We start from the raw sequence: 20700 nt of genomic DNA, 5'->3' as shown, positions 1-20700 counted from the left end.
GTGTGTTGGCAAGATGTTCTTATTTTTCATCAGTTTTTTTACTCTAGGATAAGGAGCTATGAGATACTGGACAGTAGTAAAAGCTGTAGTTCTTGAAATTAGAATAATTTTGTAGTAAGAGTGCAAATGTCAGCAATTGGCTCCCTCTATTTAAGGGATGCTTTTTTAATGGTTTAAGTGCAAATTGGTGTATTGCCATACCAATTCTACAACAGTTGATGATGTTTGGTTATGGTTTAATGAGGATTTTAAGTGATTTTGAGGAAATGTCACATGAAAATTTGACATGTAATGCGAATTTTTAAAAACTGATTTGTTACAAAGCTTTAAAATGACATTTAAAAATTAGGTAGAAAGTTTCAGGTACTTTATAGTTAGACATTTACTTGCTGGGGTTTTTGTTTTGAGAGAGGTTAATTTTAGATGTATTAAAAGATTAAAACTATTTTTATGGATTTCTAGAATAATTGGTATGTAGGATACAATGAGACCTGTTAAAGCTTTTTCTTCCTGTTTCTTCTGAGTTCCTTCACATTCTTTTCTTAACTTTTCATTTCTAATTAGCTTTGTATTTTTGTTATATATTTCTATTGGCTTGAAAAATGCTCACTGAAATTCATCTCCTCTGCTTTTTATAATTCAAAGTTCATCTTTTTTTGTAGGTGACTTACTTGTGGGGAGTCTTTCTTCCGTTTGAGAACTCTTAGAGAATACCACGTGTCCATAATTGAGCTCAGCTAGCTAGTCATTGAGAAATGTTATATGGATGGGACTACCAAGTAAAGAAACTGATTCCACAGGCCTCAGAAAAATCCCTCTTTACATTTGTTCCCATGTTTCACTTTTCACACGTAGGGGCACACCTGAAATGCAGATTGAGTTTATTTGTTCACCTTTGGTAATATTGAACAGGCATCTTCCCTTTCCTAGCTGCCAGAAGCCTGTTTTTTTCTGATGGGTTGGTAAATAACCATTTGCTTACCTCTCTGTTCCTGTCGTAGACTGCCCCCATAGCTTTTCAAGAAATGATTACTGGTTTCCCGACCCCCACTCCCAACACATGCACGCCTATGAACGAAGAATGTATTTTGTGTCCTCTTCACACTCTCTGTTTACGGCATATGTAATTACATTCCCCAGAAGTTGAATATGATGATATGGCATGAAGCAGAGAGATCTGTTGATAAATGGAAACTCTGGGATGTATTCTTTAGAGTATGACCTCAAAGATGCATTTATTTTTCCTCTTACCTTATTAAAAGAGTTGATAATCTCAAGAATCTCATTTCCAAACATGTGAATGTTTGAACTACAGATACTACTGTATCAGTGTTCTTATCAATTGCAGCAGTTAATCCAGTGCACGGGTTTTGATGTATGTGCAGTCCTATTTTAAGTGGCACTTCCATCCCCCACCGAGTCTTTTAAAATCTGTATTGCTTATCAAATGTGCATTTCTAATTTTTGTTAATAGTCTTTCATTGGTTTTTAATTTAACATGCTATTTTCCAAGATGTAATCTTACACATTTGACTATTTCATCACTGGACCAACACACCTGGTGAAGGAATAAATCCATTAAGTAGAAATAGTTTTGTTTTTTTAAAGGAAAGCCTTTGTAAAAGAGAAGGCATTTTAAAGTCGTATGCTTGAAATTAATAACAGTTTTTCCAGGCATATGTTTAAAGTTATTGAGATGAGTGCTTTTGAGGAGACAGTACTAACAATTGTAATTTTAAGTGGTGATTTGGGGTTGTCCTCTTAAACTGAAATCTACATACAGTCTTATTTGCAGTCATGCAAATGTAAAATGAAACATATTGGAGTGAGAGGTCTTGAGTAATTATGACTTAAACTTTGTGAATAGGTTGACAAATTTCAGATCCTAAGAAAATATTTGTAAATAAGATGTTTGCTTTTTAAAATAAATATTAAGATGTTAGAAAATACAGTCTGTTTGAGAAAAGGAAGGAAAATATAAGATTAGTAAAAATATTGAGGTGGTTTAGGTTGATATATGTTGAAAACTCTATCTGTGATTTTGGTTCTTTTACCTGATACAAGGCTCTATATTGGCTCATTTTGTGACCATTTAAACAATCAGACTCTATGTTAATACATCTTAATAATATTATACCTTTAAAAGGGCTGATGGTTGTGTATACAAAGAAAATGTCTTCAAGTTCTCAGTTAACATTGTCTGTTGACCCTATATTATCATAAAGTTTATATATCATTCTGGCCTTTCTTATTAAAAAGGCTTATGGTTAGTTGAGAATTTTCAAATTGATTTTGTGTAAACGGGAGGATGTAATAATGATTGAAAATATAGTTGATAAAAAAAATGTGTAGCCACTTTTACAGTGAACGTTACAAAATTGATTTAAACTACCTACACACTTAACAGTCTCTTTTTGGTAAATGAGGGGAGGTGCCAAATATTACCGGCCCTTTTGGAAAAGGAACACAGTGCAGATCGTTTTCCATAGATAGCTGACTGATGTGAACTCTGTAGACCACATTCTGAGAACTCTTATGAATGGCTGCAATTGTGAACTGTCAACTGCAACTGAAAGACTGTTGAAAACCTAATCGTAAGGATCTCTTAGTGGCAGATATCTCTATATCTTGTTAATGGTTTTATTTGTGTAGTTTGCTAATGACTACTGATAAAGTATTATAAGTTGTGACTGTTAAGTGGTGTATCCTGGTGTGTGCTAAAAATACAGATTTTGTTTGTACAATTATGTATATGAGATATATATGTATGTATATCTCATATATATACACACACTTTTTTATGGAGTTTTTTTTTTTCTACTTAATGTTTAAGTGAGGATTATGTAAATATATATCAAGAGGAAGAACTGTCACTCTTACCTTTGGTGTAAAATTTGTAGATACTTCTTAGAGCTCTGAAAGTCTTACAGCATTTAGTCTTTAAAAATGAAAGCTCCTTACTTGAATCTGTGTATTTCTTGGGAGCTTGCATTTCTTTATATTCAATTGTGGAGGTAATTTTGCCCTTCCAGCTTTACAGTTGATGTTCAGATCACACACTAGATACCATCTTATGCCTAAGTTCTCTTACCAAGGGTTTTGTAATCAAAGTGTAACATCCTGTGTATGAGTGACATTATTATTTAATGTAAAAACTGATGTTGATGCATTCATCAGAGTGCCATGCTGATTACTAAAATATGTTAGTCATAAACATGGCTCTAAGTAGAGGAAATTATCATAGATTTCCAGAAAGGCTGATGATCCAAAAGTGCCTGAAATTCCCCAAACCAAGAGTTGTATCAATAGGAGTATGGCCTTTTTTATTCACAATGACATGGGTATTGTTTAAAATGTTGTGTGAACTAAATCTTACAGGCTGAACATTGGTTAATTTTTTAGAAAACCCAAGGGCTTGTGTGGGTGGATAAGACACACTCCAAGTAACTATTTTAGTAATGCTTGTTTTTTCCTTGTAGGGGAAGGAGGGTATCTTGAAGAAAATTGCCTTTATGAGAAGTCATTTTTTACAGTATAGTACTGGTAGTGGGGTATATATGTTTTCTGCTTCTTGAGAATAAATGTAATACCAATCTATTCTTTAAGAATTCTGATAGCACTAATTTGGAAATAGTAAAATATGATACTGGATTTATGGATCTGGTACTTGCTAATTTGGAATGGAGTTCAGTCTTGCAAAGAGATGGGAAGCAGTCATGCTCCCTAGTGTCCTCCAATAACAAAGAGCAGCCCACCAGTCAGATGGTAAAGAAACCAAAAAGAATCTTTTTCCTGAGGAATGGTTGATAGGGGAGTATGAAAGGATCTTGACTTTTCTTTCCTAAAATGGCAGAAGTTGGAGGGTTGTGGGGGTAAGAGAGTGATGGCAGATAATCAAAACAGACGAAAATAAAGTGAAATGACATGAAATATGGTCTCAGAAGGAATAGGAACACTTGTTATTAGTGAGCAACAGTAGTCTAATTCCTTCTTTTAATAGTTGTTTTAGACCAGTATGTATTTCCTTTTCTGAACAGATACTGTTTATTTCTTAATTGCATTACTCTTTAAATACTTAAGTATGAGAAAGAGAGGCTTTACCAAAACAAATTGGTCTGGGTAAATGTAGCTTGAATGATGTTGTTTCCTATGTAATTTCTTATTAATGAGAAGAGCAGATTTTCAATAAAAAATCTTACTAGTTAAGTAAGTATTTAAGGGCTATGTGTAGCATAATTCCTGATTTGGAATAAATCCTTTGTTTGGTTTTTCTCTATACTAAACTAGAGTACTTGTGATTTGAGGCTGCCCTTTTAGATGGTGTAAATGAATTACTGCACCCACAAAGAATATGCATACCTGAGTCATTGGTATAATTTAGGTCTTTCCCACAGCCATTCTTGAACATACCAGATTACTAATTATTTGTTATTTTCTTAATCTGGCATTGCTTAGGGCAAAAATTGGGAGCTTCCATAAAGATTTAGGAACAGTAACCAATTTGTATCATTTCTATACATCATTACGTAACTTTCATAATATATTTCAATGTATACATGTCAAATTTGGCTGGTAATTTAAACGTATATGGTTATCTACTTTATCTCTAAAAAGTATGTGCATAATTTCTACTTTTAAATCAAATGAATTAAATTTCATCTATGCTGCTCTGCATTGCTTACCTCTCAAATTTAAAGCCCCAAATCAGATTTAAGTATTTAGTTTTATTTCTTTGTACCCAAGGTAACATTTGTTAGATAGAATGAACTCTCATTCTTCACGTTGTCCGTTTATATATGATGGTTACCTGAAAATTCTGCAGATCGTTGAGTTAGTAATTTTAGTAGTGTTCACCTAGGATATGAACTATGAGTAAATATCTTGCTAATTTATACTAATCAGAGTAGGTGAGACAAATAAGTGAAGTCTGAATGTTAAATTACTTAAAGCCTCCTTTCTCTCAAAAGCTTTCACTAAAATTTGACTAAAGGATATTGAAGAGAAACTGCAATTAATGTGTCATTATTGTAAATAATGCTGGTGAATTTTAAATGATATTTTTAATGTTTTAGGCTATCCTTCATTAGTACACAAGTAAATTGTTTAACCTGCGAATGAAGGATACCCAAAGCAAAGTTTAAAACCAACTAGGTACTCAAGTGGAATTAGAATTCAGTTGTACTGAATGGTTTTGTAAGTTAAACCAAAACAAATCCTCGCTTGGTATATCATCTACCTAGCCTTTGAAAACAAAACAAAAACAAAAAAGGAGAGGGGGGCTCTTGATCAACTAAAATCAATAGTGTGTTTAATTGTGTATTAGCATATCATGTGAGTGACCATTACAGACAATGGAATGAGACATGCCTGGGCTGAAATCCAACTGTGCTGCATACTTGAGGCATTTGACTTTGAGGTAGTTATTTAGCCCTCGAAGCCTCTTGTTTCCCCATATGAAAAATGGGGATAATACCTACCTTGGAGAGTTTGAGAGGATTCAATGAGGTATGCAAGTAATTTGTGAACAATCCTTACATAAGACAGTGTGTGTGACAAGCATCCATCACAGAAACATCAATAGTTCAGTATCCAGACTGCTCTCCCAGATCGTCCCTTGACATGTTACAAATCATACCAAGAATCTTCAGTTTTGATCTGAAAATAATTGCATGGTACAGATATCGTTTTAGGCCAGAATAGTCGTGGTGTGGTAAGAACTACAGCAAATTGTGTTCTAATCCTGGCTCTTCCACCACTTTGGTTTCTTTGGTCAAGTCATTTAACTTCTCTCAGTTTTTCTCATTGGTAAAATTAGAATTTGAGACTTGATCAGATTTTAAGGTTTCCTATGTATGAGTCCATACATTTGACGTGTTTCATGAGATTGTTGTCAGCTTAAACCTTCCTTTTAGCAAATCCTTTTCCTGCCACCAGACTATTGTGTGACAGAAAAAGAAGTTTGCAAATATGTACTCTAAGTAAGTTGAGTGCCCAAGAAAACATTTAAAGCGACAATATGTCAGTCCTTTGACTTTCTTTGTGTTCTATGAGTAGTAAGTACTGGGATACAGAAATAAGACTATCCTGCACTCTAAGATCTCAGGCTATAGGAAAATAAATGTACACTTGGATATGTGTTAGAGGCTGTGATGGAGTAAACATAAGGTGCTGATGGGAACAGTTAGGACATCACGTCGGATTGGTGTGGGGAAGAAGTAGTTAGACTGACTTCCGTTTAAAATTAATTTATTCCCTGCATAGGTGATGCACTTTTACAGTTCAAAATTCAAAATATACAAGAGTATAAATTGAAAACCTCTCTGCCACCTCTGTCATCCCATCACCCAGTTTCTGTCCTCAAAAGCAATCCAATATTGTGCATTCTTCTGAAGCTAACTCTTGAACTGAATCTTAAAAGGGTTTTTCAGATTAGGTCACTAATAAGAGGATGACTATCCAAGTGGAGGGAGAAGGCAGTTTGTGTAACAATGTCAAAGAGTGTGAGAATATGTCAGATTTGGAAAATGATATGATTATTGATGGAACCTGGGGTGAAGGGCTTAAATGTCATGGTAAGAAGTTGAGATTTTTATCGTAAGTTTATGATTGCTATTAAAGGTGTTTTTTGAAGCTTTTATCGTTAAAGTAATACATATCTTGGAACCATGGCGATACCCTTTTCAGTGATTATTCTAACTTTTCATTAAAATCTTGTGGTACAGTTGTGTCTAAGGAAATCCTGGGGGAGCTCTGAATCCCAGAAGTCAGAGTTCTCATCCAGTGGCATGTACTAAATAGCTTGGTTTACCTAGCTCCAAGTTTAAGTATTCTGTTTGCCTCACTGTTACCTTAATGATAATATATTTGGTATATGTTAAGATACTCTACCAAAAGTTGATTTTTATACAGCATAATTTTGGAAACTGTAACCTTATATTAAACACAAACCAGGCTTAGTTGTGGCAGGCCCTGTGTATACATAATCTCATTTGATTTTTTCAGCAACTGTAAGGAAGTCTTTTCTTCTCTTTTTTATGGATTAAGGAAACTGAGACTTTGAGCATTTGAGTCACACAGCATTAAGCGACAAAGCATAGCTTCAGACTCAGGCCTTCTAAGTTCAAAGCCAGTGCTCTTGGATATTCCCAGAGTCAATTTTGTTTTTTATTGCTTTGCTGCCTGTAAGATAGGAAGAAAGAAAAGCTGCTGTAGCCACTGATCTGTTGTGTTGTAACCATTTACCTAAAGGATCTTTTTAATCATTTAAAATCCCTAGATGATAATGTTGGAGATGGCCCTTGTTGTTGTTCTGCTTATTGTATGTCCTTGGGTTCTATTTAGAGATTCTCTGAAGTTGAGTTTTGACGTAAGAGAAGGAGAAAGTATTCGCTGAGTGCAGTGTTCATGTACCTCATCCTTTAAGCTGCAATTTTTGTAGCATAGTTTTGAGGTATACTATATATGTATGTTTTTCCTCTGTTATAGTTACCCTACAAAGATAGTATCTGAGTAAAGCAGGTAGACATATGTCATATTTTGAGTCACTTTGTGATGTACTGGTTTCGTGTACTTGGAAACTAATGTGACAGACTATTTAGTGTATAAAGTCAGGGAGAAAAGAATATATTTTCTTCATTGGTTTTGAAAAATGTCTACAGATAGGAAAACAGCATTTTTATTTAGGTGGCTGATATAAATTCAGAATAAACCACACCTCAGTCTTCCTAAGAAGTGCTTCATTGGCTCTATACTTGGATTAGTAGTTTACCTTGACGTCAAATATGTTGTTAGAAAACTGATTTAAAATTTTATTTTTTGGGCAGAAGAGAATTTGTGACTAAAGCTGCATAAAACTCATTATTTCTTTCTAATAAATTTTTAATATGTCAGTTGCCTCTTGGTGCCTTCAGATTTCATAGACTGTAATGTAACCTTGAAATGATCCCCATTAACAGTGTTTTTCTTGGGCTCTTAATTTCCTCAGTTTTATGCCATTCCAAAACAGAAGCCTTTGATGATCAGGCCTTTCGGTATTGACAAATGGCTCTTTTGAAGTTCTTGATCAGCTAAGTTTCACAGACTTGACTCCTTTAATCTATGCCTGTTAATCAATGTTTTGAGACTAATAATTGTTGCTATTTGCTAAAAATCCCTCAGTTTATGGATAACATCCCAGCTGAAGTATTCAAGAAACCAAAAATTTCATATTTTATTGTAAGACTATCTAAATGTTTATCCATGGAATCTAGACTATTTAAATTTTTGTGTAGCACCTACATTGTATAACTCCATACAGCTTCTTCATTTTGAATATATGTAGAAAGTGATTAACTGCCAGCTTTTGCAACCTTAGTGTATTTGTTCTGAGATGTTCTAAAGACTTTAGTTCCATTTATAGTATTTAATTTCACAAGTTCTTTTCTTGCCCTAGGATATACAACTAACTACAGATATGCTCTTTTTTTACTTCTACATTTGACTTACGAGAAATGTTTCATTATTGGAGTGTATGCTGTAAAAATGCTGGAATTTTGTAACTTAAGTCATATGACTTCATTTAAAACCGATTTATTTGGCATATGAATTTGATTCAAATTAAATATATATGTATATATTTTTCCGAAGTCGGGGGGTCTGAAGTTCTTTTAAAGAATGTCATCCTTCTAAATGTATTATAGATACTCTTTAATGAATTTTAAATTCCAGACTTGCAGAGTAACTTCCAAGTTTACTCTTTGTTATTCTCTTGTATTTACTACCTTCCTCTTGGAGTTACTCTGTTTATTTTAAACCCAAGGTCTCCAAACAGACCTGTGCGAATAGCAGACTTGTTCCCATATGGTCCTGGCTAAGCCTGGTAAAAAAGCCAAATTGAGTTTTCAGTTGGTTCAGTTGGCTTCATTTAATTTGGCAGCCTGATTTTTAAGTACAGTGAAAAAGGAGCCTGACAAATATATCTTGAGAGGACACAAGCTTTTAAATAAACAGTGGTTAGTAGCCTCTTAAACCTTCCTTGATGTTAGTTGATCTAATCAGTGCCTTTGATTGCCTTAGACCTAGTCAAGAGGACAGTAGAGAAAGGGTTAAAAAAATCGAAAGGAGTTGAAGTAGGGTAAGCAAAGAGAAGTGCACATAGTGAAGACTCCTCATTAATCAAACAGTTGTTTTGGTGACACCCTGGCATCTAGTGTCTGTCTGCCTTTCCTAGTTGTGCATCATCTAAGGTATAGCCTACTGGTTAAAATTAAAAATGTCTTCTAAAAAATATTTTTTAAAAATTCAGTAGATAACACAGGTCTTAATCTGAGTTTTAAAGTCATTGAATTCTATGGAGTATTTGTTTTGTTTGATGATCATTGATACTTGACTGCTATTCCAGTAGAAATTGGAAATAGTTTTCTTATTGTACTAATAATACTGCAGAGACTCTCTTAAGGTACTTGTTAGGGTCTCAGAATTGACATGTTGTATCTGAACCTCATTTTGATGATAGAATTATTGAGCTGTCGTTTATTGAGCTCCTGTATGCCAGGAGCTTTACATATAGTCTCAGTTCTTGAAGCACTTTGCAAGTCTAGATAGTACTATCGCCATTTAACTGATAGAGAGACAAACGTAGAAAAATTAAAATTTAACTCTGCTGTATGTTTAGCATAGTGGTTAAGAGCATAAACTCTGGGACCAGATTGCCAGCTACTAGTTCCATGACATCAGGCAAGATACTTCTTTCTGACCCAGTTTTCTTGTGAGATGGGAACAATAATTACACCTACCTCTTAGGGCTGTTATAGAATTGAGTTAATAAGTGTGAAAAACTTAGAGTAGTGTCTGGTATATAATAAGAACATATATTCTTAGCTTGCTGCTGTTATTCTGCTGCAGCTTGGTTCAGGAATTTTAGAAGCAGTGTGGCAAGTTTTTGTTAGCTCCCTAATGTACGGGTTGGAGGTGGGGGAGACTATGGAAATATGCTGAGGTGGAGGGAGAACTGTTAGAGAGCAGGTTTGTCAGAAGTTTAGTCCCCTGAGAAACCGCTCCTCAGATGTGCGGTGAATCATGTAAGCTGGGAGCTTGCCCCATGAGCCCATCGGTTAAAATTCTATGGTTAAAGCCCTAGCGAATGTGTTGCCAGGGACTGGTAGAAATGGATGGTGATTAAGGTGTATAAGCTCTTACCCCTTAAAGGGGCACTGTCCTAATGCAAGAAATTGGAAAGCTGCTGTACAGTTGCAGCACCATTTTTTGCCGTAAGCCAGAGAAGCCACACATAAATAAATGGATTCTGAAGGTGGAAATTGTGTCAAGTCCAACGCAGAAAAGAACTCATTGTTCATCATCAAACCCTGTCAAATCTAAAAATGAGGAACTTTTGCATTATGAAGGTTATAGCTTATTTTACATGAATACTGTACCTGAGAACAGCTTTGTTAGACTGCTGAACTTACAGGTATTCATAAAGGCATCTGATACAGAGTTGTGTTGATTAGCCTATGAACTGGTCACATTCACATGTATATAAATGTATATACACACACACACATAGACACACACACAATTGGATGCTAGTTAGTATTGAATTTTATCTGTATTACCCCTTTCTTTCAGAACTGTGAATTGTTGGGGTCTGCTGGATTTTGGGTTTCTTCCAGTTTTTTCATTTCTTTCACAATGTTTTTGAGAAAGCTTATGTGGTTTTTTCCTCTTTACTAAAGCAGTTACACTGTGTTAGAAATCTAAAATCTTCCAGCTTTTTTTTGAAAAGTAGTGATTTTACTGTACTTTCTCAACCTCATTTCCATTTGATTCTTGGATCTCACAGGAATCCTTCAACTGCTTTCTACCAAGCGTTCCATTTGAACACGTTTCAGGAATCAAAGAACCTCTGGGATAGGTATGAATACTTACATATGGAATGCATACATGCAGAAGGGTATGCATGAATCGCTTTGCACTGTACTGGTTTTTATACTGATCTTTATTTGTTATTTTAGTGAGGGGGGGAATCATGTAGTATCTAGCATGGGACAAAGCAGCAAAATAAACCAAAAAGACAATTTATATTTTAAATAAAATATAAACATACTTTTTACTGCACTTTTAAATATATTTACTTTTTGGAAGGATTTACATATTCTGCTGGATTTTATTATATGAAATATCCATTTTACCCTTATGTATTTTAATGCAAAAACATATTCTATAAAATAAACTACCTACAGTTATTTTAATTTTGTGCTATTTTATAAGATTTCTCTGTAAAAGCCTTAATGACTCAAAGCAAAATGTTATTTCATATTAAAAAATTGGAGGAGGGAAAAGACCAAGGTATCAAAATAGTAGCCATTGTTTACTTCTTGGCAAGAAACTTTAACATAAAGCTTGTTTACTAAAATTTATTAGATCTGCATTACTGTTTTGTAAACCCCTAAAGTGGTGTGTTTTCTCACAGAAATGTTGTAGAAATTTTATTTTAACTTTTTAAAATATAGAACGAAGCCTCGGAGTTCATTTATGGTAAAAGATACTTTGGTTTATCTTTCTGCTTAATAGAGATTGTAAATACTATATGCTCTGGTCAGTTATTTTGCTGAATATTTATTAGCACTCCATCATTCTGTGTCTAATAAATAGGAGTTGAGCACAAGCAGTGTTTTTAAAATTCACGCAAAGCTTTGTTAGATTCTTTTAACTCTGCCTGGCAACGCACTTGTGTCCTCTGGCATAGCTTGGATAATGCTCATGAACTCAACTCCATCTCTTTCATTAAGAAAGAGTATTGCTAAGTGCATGTACATGTCATGTTAAGACATGGTCTCCTTTGCCTAGAAATGGTAACAGTCTTTTAATTCTTAGGCTTGATTTGCTGTGTGTGTCACTGTAAAGAAATTTCCTAAAAAGTGTATTTTAAGTGATGTGTTCCTTACTCAACTAAAAATATTTTAAAATAGCTACTTGTAGAACAAGAAGTTTTAAAATTTATAGTACCATGTTTACAAATTCAGTTTCTAAATTGTACAGCTATAGCAATATAAATTATGACATAAGTGTGAATTGTGGCATGAAACAAGCATGCAGGTTTAATCATTCAAATGACTACCAGATGTATGTAGCCAGGGCGGGTACTTTGGGGTGTACTTTATACTTTTCCCTTAGAAAAAGGAAAAATAGCACTCTATTTAGAAATGTAATAAGGATAGTTTTCGGATGTGTGGTAATTTATTTCAAATAGCTACCTTTTGTGAGCTACCATGACATCAATATGAATATCTATTATTTTCATCAAAACAATGTAGAAAGGTTTGAGCTTTATTTTTTATAATTTGGATCTACAGTTAAAAGGTTTCCTCTACTTCATTATAAAACCATAGAAGTTTCCTGCTCATCATTTGTACTTACAGCTATAAATACTCCTTATCTATTTTCTTTTTTAGATACCAGAAACATTTAAGGTATCAGAAATGAGGCAAGTTGCTGTATCTGTAGTTTCTCATGGGTTGCAATTATTTTCTCTTCTTCTTGTAGTCTGTTGTCCAGAGCCAAAGAAGTTAACGGATACTTGTCTATAGTGTGTTAAGGCTAAAATATAATCAGAACTTATATTCTGTATCAGCCATTCTTCACTGTAAGTTGGCCTGTTGGTACCAAGGTGACAAGCCCAACCCCGTAGAAACTGACTAGTGGCTTCCTTTTAACTTTTCAACTAGCTTATTAAATTTCCAGTTGAGCAGTAGTGGCTAGCTTTATTAGTTCTGACTATCTACAACTTCAGTTGGCCAATATCTACAGACTTTTTTTATAGGTGTGTTAGCTAATCAAGTATTGTGGGACTGTTTATTCTTTTTCATTGCAGACAGGGGTTGAAGATTTGTGTGTGTTGAGCTTTAAAAATATTAACTATAACTTCTCCTGAGCTTGTGTGTGTTAGATCTCACCAAATTGCCATGTTCATTTTTTACTATTATAGATTTAGGATTTTTAAAAATTTTACTACTAGTTTGGCAAGTAAGTATTTTGCAGGGATGATTCTATTAAATAGAACCATTCAGGAGTTTAAAGGACTATAAATTCCTTACATCATCTACTTACTTTGAAATATAAATTTGCCTATCACTGTTGATCGATACCATATTTCAGGCTCCTGTTTATGAAATCTTGGAAATCATCTTCAGTAGGGGCAGCTTTTAAGCACTGTGGCAATTTTCATTAAACCTACCCTACGTAACTGAAGACTCTTGGTTTTGCCTTACTTGAAAGACTGGAATCTTTTTTTCCAGGATTCTTTTAGCAGGGTATGTTCTATTCAAAATATAAATAACTAATATAGCTTTCTCACATTGATTTAGAGTTACCTAATGGCCCCTGTGTTTTCTTCGCTATTTAAATTAGAATTAGCAAGTTGAGAAGCTTTTCACCAGTCTACCTCTGCCTATATTTAGATATTCTCTCTTTCTGTTGGTATCCAGTGCTTAATTCAGTTATTGTACTAAAGTTGAAGCTACTGTCAAGCCTTCCTTTCCCTTTTCCTGTAGGTACCATCATTGTTTTCTGTCTTCTCCATTTGTCCTTTGCAGTGTCCTCAGGGAATCAATCAGGTGAAACCATTGCCAAATATAAGAACAATATAGATACTGATAGCTCAAAAATAATACAGTCCTTTCTTAGGAAGCCCAAACTGTTTACGTTGACTCTTTATTAAAAGAAATGATATAGCTCCTATAATTAGCTTTCTGGAGACTATCTTAACTATGAAGAAATCAATTTTTTTGTGTGTTTGTGTGAGGAAGATTGGCCCTGAGCTAACATCTGCCAGTCCTCTTTTTGCTGAGGAAGGCTGACCCTGGGCTAACATCTGTGCCCATCTTCCTCTACTTTATATGGGACGCCGCCACAGCATAGCTTGGCAAGTGGTGCATTGGTGCGCGCCTGGGATCTGAACCGGCAAACCCCGGGCCGCCGCAGCGGAGCACACGCACTTAACCACTTGCGCCACCGGGCCGGCCCCTGAAGAAATCAATTTTTAATGCTATCCTAGCCCGTTGGCATTTTAGAATAGTAACTTTAAAATTTGACTTCTTATTTTTCTTTTTAAAGAATAGCTTTCCAAAAGTTAATTATTGGCATTGCTTTGTTAAATCAATAGAATTAGTTTAGAAACCTATCCTGATGATCACTGGGGAGCAGGCTCTCTCGTTGGCAGTCCTTTATCTGCAAAAGCTCAAGTTAAGAATTTATAGCAGTTTTACCCTCTTGTAAATGTCAAGTAAGTAAGGTAAAGGAGTACTGGAGGGAAGAAACTTTAGCTCAGGTAGACTAAAGGAAGGAATCAGGTAGCTTGCAAGGATTTAACCTTTTCGATAAACACTTGTAGTATTTATGCCTTAATGAAGAAAATGTAGTTAACAGGTGAGAGTTAACAGTTGCTTAGGGCACCATCCCCTTGAGTCGGCTTGTCCTTCCTTATGATAGCACCAATATTTAAAGAGAAATGAATAGGGAAGGTAGTACACATGGGTTATTAACATAAAATGAATGTCTAAGTAGGTTTATGGTATGTCTTTTACTAGATACTTGATGAAAGTTCTTGTTTAAATAACCTCAAGTATTTTGTGTTAGAAAAGGCTTCTAATATTTTCTATCATTGTTCCCTATGAGATTTCGTTTTTGAAGTTAGGAGTAAATCAGAACTAAGCTGCTTGTATGAGACACTTTGTTTTGTTTTACTCGTCCTCCAAGAAGCTTGGCTATATCATTAACACCCACCAGTACTTGTTAACCCAAATGGTAAAACTCAGGTTTCAGGACTTAGCTAATCTAGTTTTCGAATGCTCAGTGATAGGACTTTTTGAAAATCTTTTTATTGAAGTATAATTTGTATCATAAAAGTACACCATTCATAAATGTACTGCTCAAATTGAACACACTTGTGTAACCAGCACCCAGATCAAGACAGAATATTGTAAGCTCCTTTATGACCTCTTCATGCCCCCTTCCTGTCACTTCCCCTCCCCTATCCAAACTTCTAATAAGTTGAATCACACACTATGTTTTTTGTGTCTGTCCTCTTTCACCCAATATTATGTTTGAGATTCATCTGTATGGTTCTGCATAGTTGTAGATCTGAACTCCATAATTTTAAAGAATTACCATAGTCAGTTGTAAGTACCTTGAAGATATAAACCCAAACTGTTTGGTAACAACTCTAAATATATTCCCTAATAATTTGTGCCTAATACTTACATAATTTATTATCTAATTACATTTTGACCTATTCCAGTTAAGGATATCTGGTAGATATCCTTAGAGGATAATCAAAGATGCTGAAAATTAGACAAGTTCATAATGACCTGTCACCTTTTAGGACTGGATTTCAGATTTAGATGAACACCTAAAGACATGCTTATAAAATGTTCAGATGACATTAAAGCAGGAAGTCATAGCTATTACTGGATGACAGCATTTATAAATTTAACATTGTCTGAAGCATATGCAGAAATTGAGAAACTGAAAGAACTTGTATATAAATTCAGGGAGGTTGAAACTTAGGTTGAATAGGTAGAGTAAAAAATACCTAGATGTATTGGTTGACTGCATTTTATAGTATTGGTTAGCAAGTGACAAACCTGCCACAAAAGCTAATGTAATTTTAGGCAATGTTTATATAACTAGAATAAATAGGAAAAGATTGTGACTGACCTGTTGTACTCCATTTCTGTAGGATAGATACTCTAAATACAAAGCTAACTAGAAAATCTACTTTCTTTATACCCCACTTGAACAGCAAGGTAGGTGCTTCAAAGGCAGACTTGAGCTTACTTTCTAAAAGTAGAAGGGCCTCCTGAAAATAGTCTTTTGCTATCACTACAAACAATAAAGCTGTCTTCCTGGCTATTAATCAGGAATGTTGACTTTGAGTCAGGTTTAGAGCTAATTACTTTTAAAATGCCTGCTCTGTGGAGTTTTATCCCCCCCACCCCCCAACATACACAGACACACACTTTTCAATGGAAACGAAAAAAGGTAAGAAAAGCAGTGGAATTGAGCTCCTTTACTTCTGTTTTGTCGTTATTGGCCATGATTATCAGAAAACCTCAAAGAGCTATATATTTGCTTAAGGAAGGGAAGACTAGCAAACTTCACTGTTAGGAAAGAATCCCATGTCAGAGGCAATTAAGTCGTGGTCAAAAATAGGAAAACCAGTGAGCTGGATCTTAATATGGAAAAAGATAGGTAAAAATATCATTACATGATTGAAAGTGATAACTGTCATTTAAAAATAAAGCATTTTATGCCTCTCAAGTGCAGCTGGAGAGATTGGTCAAAGCTTCATTAGGAGGTGGCTTTTTGATTAGAACCTGAAAGGTGGGTGGATTTTGATCATGCCGAGTTAAAGAACTGAGGGAAGGGAAGCATTCCAGTTAGAGGAAATACTGTGAGCCACTGTGAAAGTACAGAGCGTATGTGATAAGAATGGTTAAATTTGATTGGTGCATAAAACATTGGAAGACAATAGAGAAGAGATGGAGTGGATAGAGACCAGAGATACTAGAAAGATGAGGAAAGAATGGTTGACAGAGGGTAGGAATTACCCAACTTTGTAACTGATTGGATATGATAGGGAAGCAGTCAAATTTGACTCTAAAGTGTCAAACCTAATCGACTGAGGGAATTCCGGTGGTAACAGTAGGAAGTATTAGTGAAAGACTGGATTGGGAAGGAGAACATGGTGATGAGATTTTTGTTTTTAACTACTTTTGGATGAGTTTGAAGAGCTGATGGAATGTCAAGGTGGAAATACTCAGTAAGGCTGGAGCTGCAGACCTGTACCTTGGTAGAGAAGTTAAGACTAGAAGAGATTGAAGAATCTTTTATTTATTATTATTTAATTTTTTTTTAGAGTTCAAGCTTTAGGAGAGGCTGGGGTTGCCAAGGAGCAGAATAGGGTAAAAGGGTCAAGCCAGGACCTTGGGCAACACCACCTACATTTAGAGAACAGGAGAAACTCTGAAGAAAGGATAAGTGGTCTTAGAGACTGGAAGATTCTGAGAATATTATTTCCTAACCAAAAAGAAGGGAAAATGTTTGAATCTTTATTTTGAAAAAATTTCAAATTTACAGAAAGATTACAAGAATAGTACAAAGAGTTCCAATAATCTTACCAAGATTCAACATTTGTTAACATTTTGTCATACTTGCTTTATCATCCATTTAAGAAGAGTAAGTTGCAGATATCATGTCCATTTAACCTGAAAGTACTTTAGCATATGTTTCCTTAAAAGAAGATTCTATTATGTAACAACAGTATAATTACAAAATTCAGGTTTGATCTACGGGTTATATTCACATTTTGCCAGTTGTCCCAATAATGTCCTTCCTGACCATTTTTCACCTGATCCAAAAGCCAATACACAAGCCAAGATCACAGATTACATTTAATTATCAAACAACTGTCTTTTTTCCTCCTGTCTTATATAAATAAATAAGTTCTTCGCTTGTGTTAGTCTCCTATAGGATTGTTTGAAGTTTAAATATTCACCAAAAAAAAGCGCTAATGTTCTGGATAAAATACTAGGGGAAAATGCATCTGCTTAGCTAGTCTATAATATAGGAGGTGGGGAAGAGAGAGAGGCCTAGGAATACTGCCAAAAATCTAGCTGAAACAACTACTGGGATTGGGGGAATTTTATAAGAGGAGATCTTTTATTTCTCAAAGTTTCTGGGGGGTGATGGCAAGAGAAGGAGAACATGTGCACGTTAATGTGAGTGTGTCCCTTAGAACAGAAATTGAGGTAGATTCATGTACCGGTTTGTTCTGTACTGTGATTTTTTTTTTTTTAAACAGTTGTTTGGTGTTTTTTTTGTGAGGAAGATCAGCCCTGAGCTAACATCCATGCTAATCCTCCTCTTTTTGCTGAGGAAGACCGGCTCTGAGCTAACATCTATTGCCAATCCTCCTCCTGTTTTTTCCCCAAAGCCCCAGTAGATAGTTATATGTCATAGTTGCACATCCTTCTAGTTGCTGTATGTGGGACGCGGCTTCAGCATGGCCGGAGAAGCGGTGCGTTGGTGCGCGCCCAGGATCCGAACCTGGGCCGCCAGTAGCGGAGCGCGAGCGCTTAACCGCTAAGCCACAGGGCCAGCCCCTGTACTGTGATTTTTATACGTATGTGTTGGGATTTTAATTATCTTGAATTGGAAAAAGTAGTGCAATTTTAAGACATTTTTACTCACCACTTGGGTTTATGTATTATGTAATTGCTATTCTTTACATTCTGTTGTATTCTCCTAGTTTTATTCTGATAGTAGTCTAGGGTGGATTGTCTGCTGCCAGATTTTTAACCATAGTTCTGTATCTCATTGTTTGAAGTAGTGTTTCAGTGAATCCCAAGCATTTCTTCTCCTCGCTTAGCCTTTCTATGGCTAGGCTGAAATGGGACACCAGACATGCTGACATTATTTTTAGCACATGACTGGACCTTCAGAATTGGTGATGAGGAATTATTAAGTGCTCATCCATTATTATATGCTTCTGTTCATGTGTTTACCATCTTCCTCTTATTAAATTTTCTCAGCGTAAGTCACCACAGCCTACTCTGGGAGGTCATGGTAATAATTTTCAGAGTGAAATTTGAGAAACACTTGGAAAAGGTAGAAGCAGTTGGTGAGGTCTCTATTATTGTTGTTGTTATTTTATTTTTACTCTTCACCAAATGGGTTTTAAGTAAAACAAGGCGTTGAATAGAACAGAAACTTGTGTGTGTATATGTGTGTAAACTAATTTGCTAAACCCAATTTATTTTTATCTATAGAATCTAGAACGCTGTAGCAAAGCTTTTTAAGGAAAAAAAACTCTTACTGAACTTGTTCAGATGAGAAGGAAATTTAAATATAGGCTGAAATTGTTGAACTAGAAAAGACGTATATCTGTTTTGTTTTCTTTTGTTTTCCATTCTAGTCCTCAACAATTTAAAAATTTAAACTCACACTTCTTCAATGTGTTTAAACCTGCAAGAGATAGCTTGGCAACTTTGGGGGAAGAAAGAAATATTAAGTGGAATTTTTTAAATTTTTTGTTTTCATTAAGATTTGGGTTGGTAGGTAGGTAGATGAGAGAAATGAGTGATTATATTCTAGCTGATGTTCTTTATTTGTGTGTGTGTGCACATATGCATACTAATACTCTAAATCACTCAAATCAGGTAATATATTAGATTTTTGTGGTTGATATATAGCACTTAAATGCAGTAGCTTACCAAAAATTAGCTTCTGTGTTTAGGTTTCAGTTGACTACTTCTAAAATATTTTTCATATTTGACAGAAATAAATATAAACAGGTGGTAATAATGTAGAATGTGTACCCATTGATAAATATCCTCAAGAAATAGCATTTTTATGCCATTTTGTTTCCTGATCATATTCAAAGTTTGAAGACTCTTGGTTATGAATACTAAAAGGTTTAGAAGGTGCTCATTGTATTTTTTTCAGTTTTTAATTGTGATATTTGTCCCAGAAATAGTAATGTATGTAACCTGTGTCCTGGAGGCCAAAAACATATCTTTCTACATAGCTACCTGGTGGTAATACCATGATGAAGAAGGTATTCTCTGTCTCAGCCTACACACTATTAGAAGGGAAGAAGATTTGTAGTGTTTGACTGATTCCCACTCCTTCTGTTCACGGTGACTGTTAACCATTGGTCTTCAGAAAATGTTTATTTGCAACAGCTGTTTCTATTTTAGATATGGCTAACTTAGTCCAGAAAATGTTGCTAATTGTATGTCTGGGATGGTCATAACATACTTTGTTTCAAGAAATGAGATATTAACTCTTAAAAACATAATATGTGATGGTATCTTAAATTTTAAGAACAGTTATATTCCTTTTATGAAAGCTGTTATTTAATAGAAGCTCAGAGTCAAGTGTGCAGCGTTGTGTTGGAAAAGCCTCAGGTCCTTGTTGTGTATATTTGAGTAATACATAACCAACCGGCTTCCACTTACTTTGTTTTTCCATTTTTATTTTCTCCCCATCCCCAATTTTAATTTCTTTTTTTGTATCCTCTATAAGCTATTTCTGCTGCTTTTGCAAGAATGAGGAGTATAAATCATTTTTGAATAAACATGATCTATTAAAAATATCAATAACCTATTTTGTTAGAGCTGTTCTTCAAAGCTGTATTAATAAAATTCTTTAAGCCATATATTCTGCATATCTTTCACCAGTAGGTACATTTGATATAATGTAAACATGCTAAACACCTTTTTTTTTAATTTAGTTTTTAACGTAGCTAATCGTTGTCTTAAATCATATTTTGGCTCAACCACAGATATATGAGGTTTCCTGTAATTTTGTGTGTCTTTTAATACGTGAATTTCTTGGGACACATGGTCTTTCCTGTGTTCTTATTCTCTTAGGTACATTTGGACTAATTTTTTTCCAAAGGTTATCTTTGATATTTCTAGCCTCATTTCCCTAATACATAATCTATGGAAAGACTATGCAATTTATTAGGGACATAGAGGGTTGCCCCATTTTCCCCTTTTCTCCATTAAAAAATAAGCATTAGGCATTGATTTGTCTAGGATTTCTTAAAATGTGGTATAGTGAACTTTTTAAAGAAATGTGGTTTACACTTGAAAGTGAAATTTTGTATCAAATGAAGCTAAGCACATTCATTAAAATAGGAAGTTCCTGTAGGAACTC

At 34.7% G+C, this 20700-nt stretch overlaps 1 protein-coding gene across 4 annotated transcripts in view; it reads left to right on the top strand.

Moving 5' to 3' along the window:
• The window catches only part of TSC22D2 (TSC22 domain family member 2), a 49210-nt gene that overhangs the window by 3261 nt on the left and 25249 nt on the right, over positions 1-20700 (top strand). Inside the window, exon 2 of one of the 4 annotated variants that reach the window (XM_058550973.1) lies at positions 10820-10891. The exons of 2 other annotated variants lie outside the window; for them this stretch is intronic. In XM_058550973.1, the coding sequence (XP_058406956.1) occupies positions 10820-10891 (72 nt within the window). Of the gene's footprint in view, positions 1-662; positions 5646-10819; positions 10892-20700 lie in introns of those variants that run through there. One more of the 4 variants, XM_058551001.1, reaches the window with a different exon arrangement.

This window comes from Diceros bicornis, chromosome 2, assembly GCF_020826845.1.
Source record: "Diceros bicornis minor isolate mBicDic1 chromosome 2, mDicBic1.mat.cur, whole genome shotgun sequence".
NCBI lineage: Eukaryota > Metazoa > Chordata > Mammalia > Perissodactyla > Rhinocerotidae > Diceros > Diceros bicornis.
This window is presented reverse-complemented; position numbering and strand designations above follow the sequence as displayed.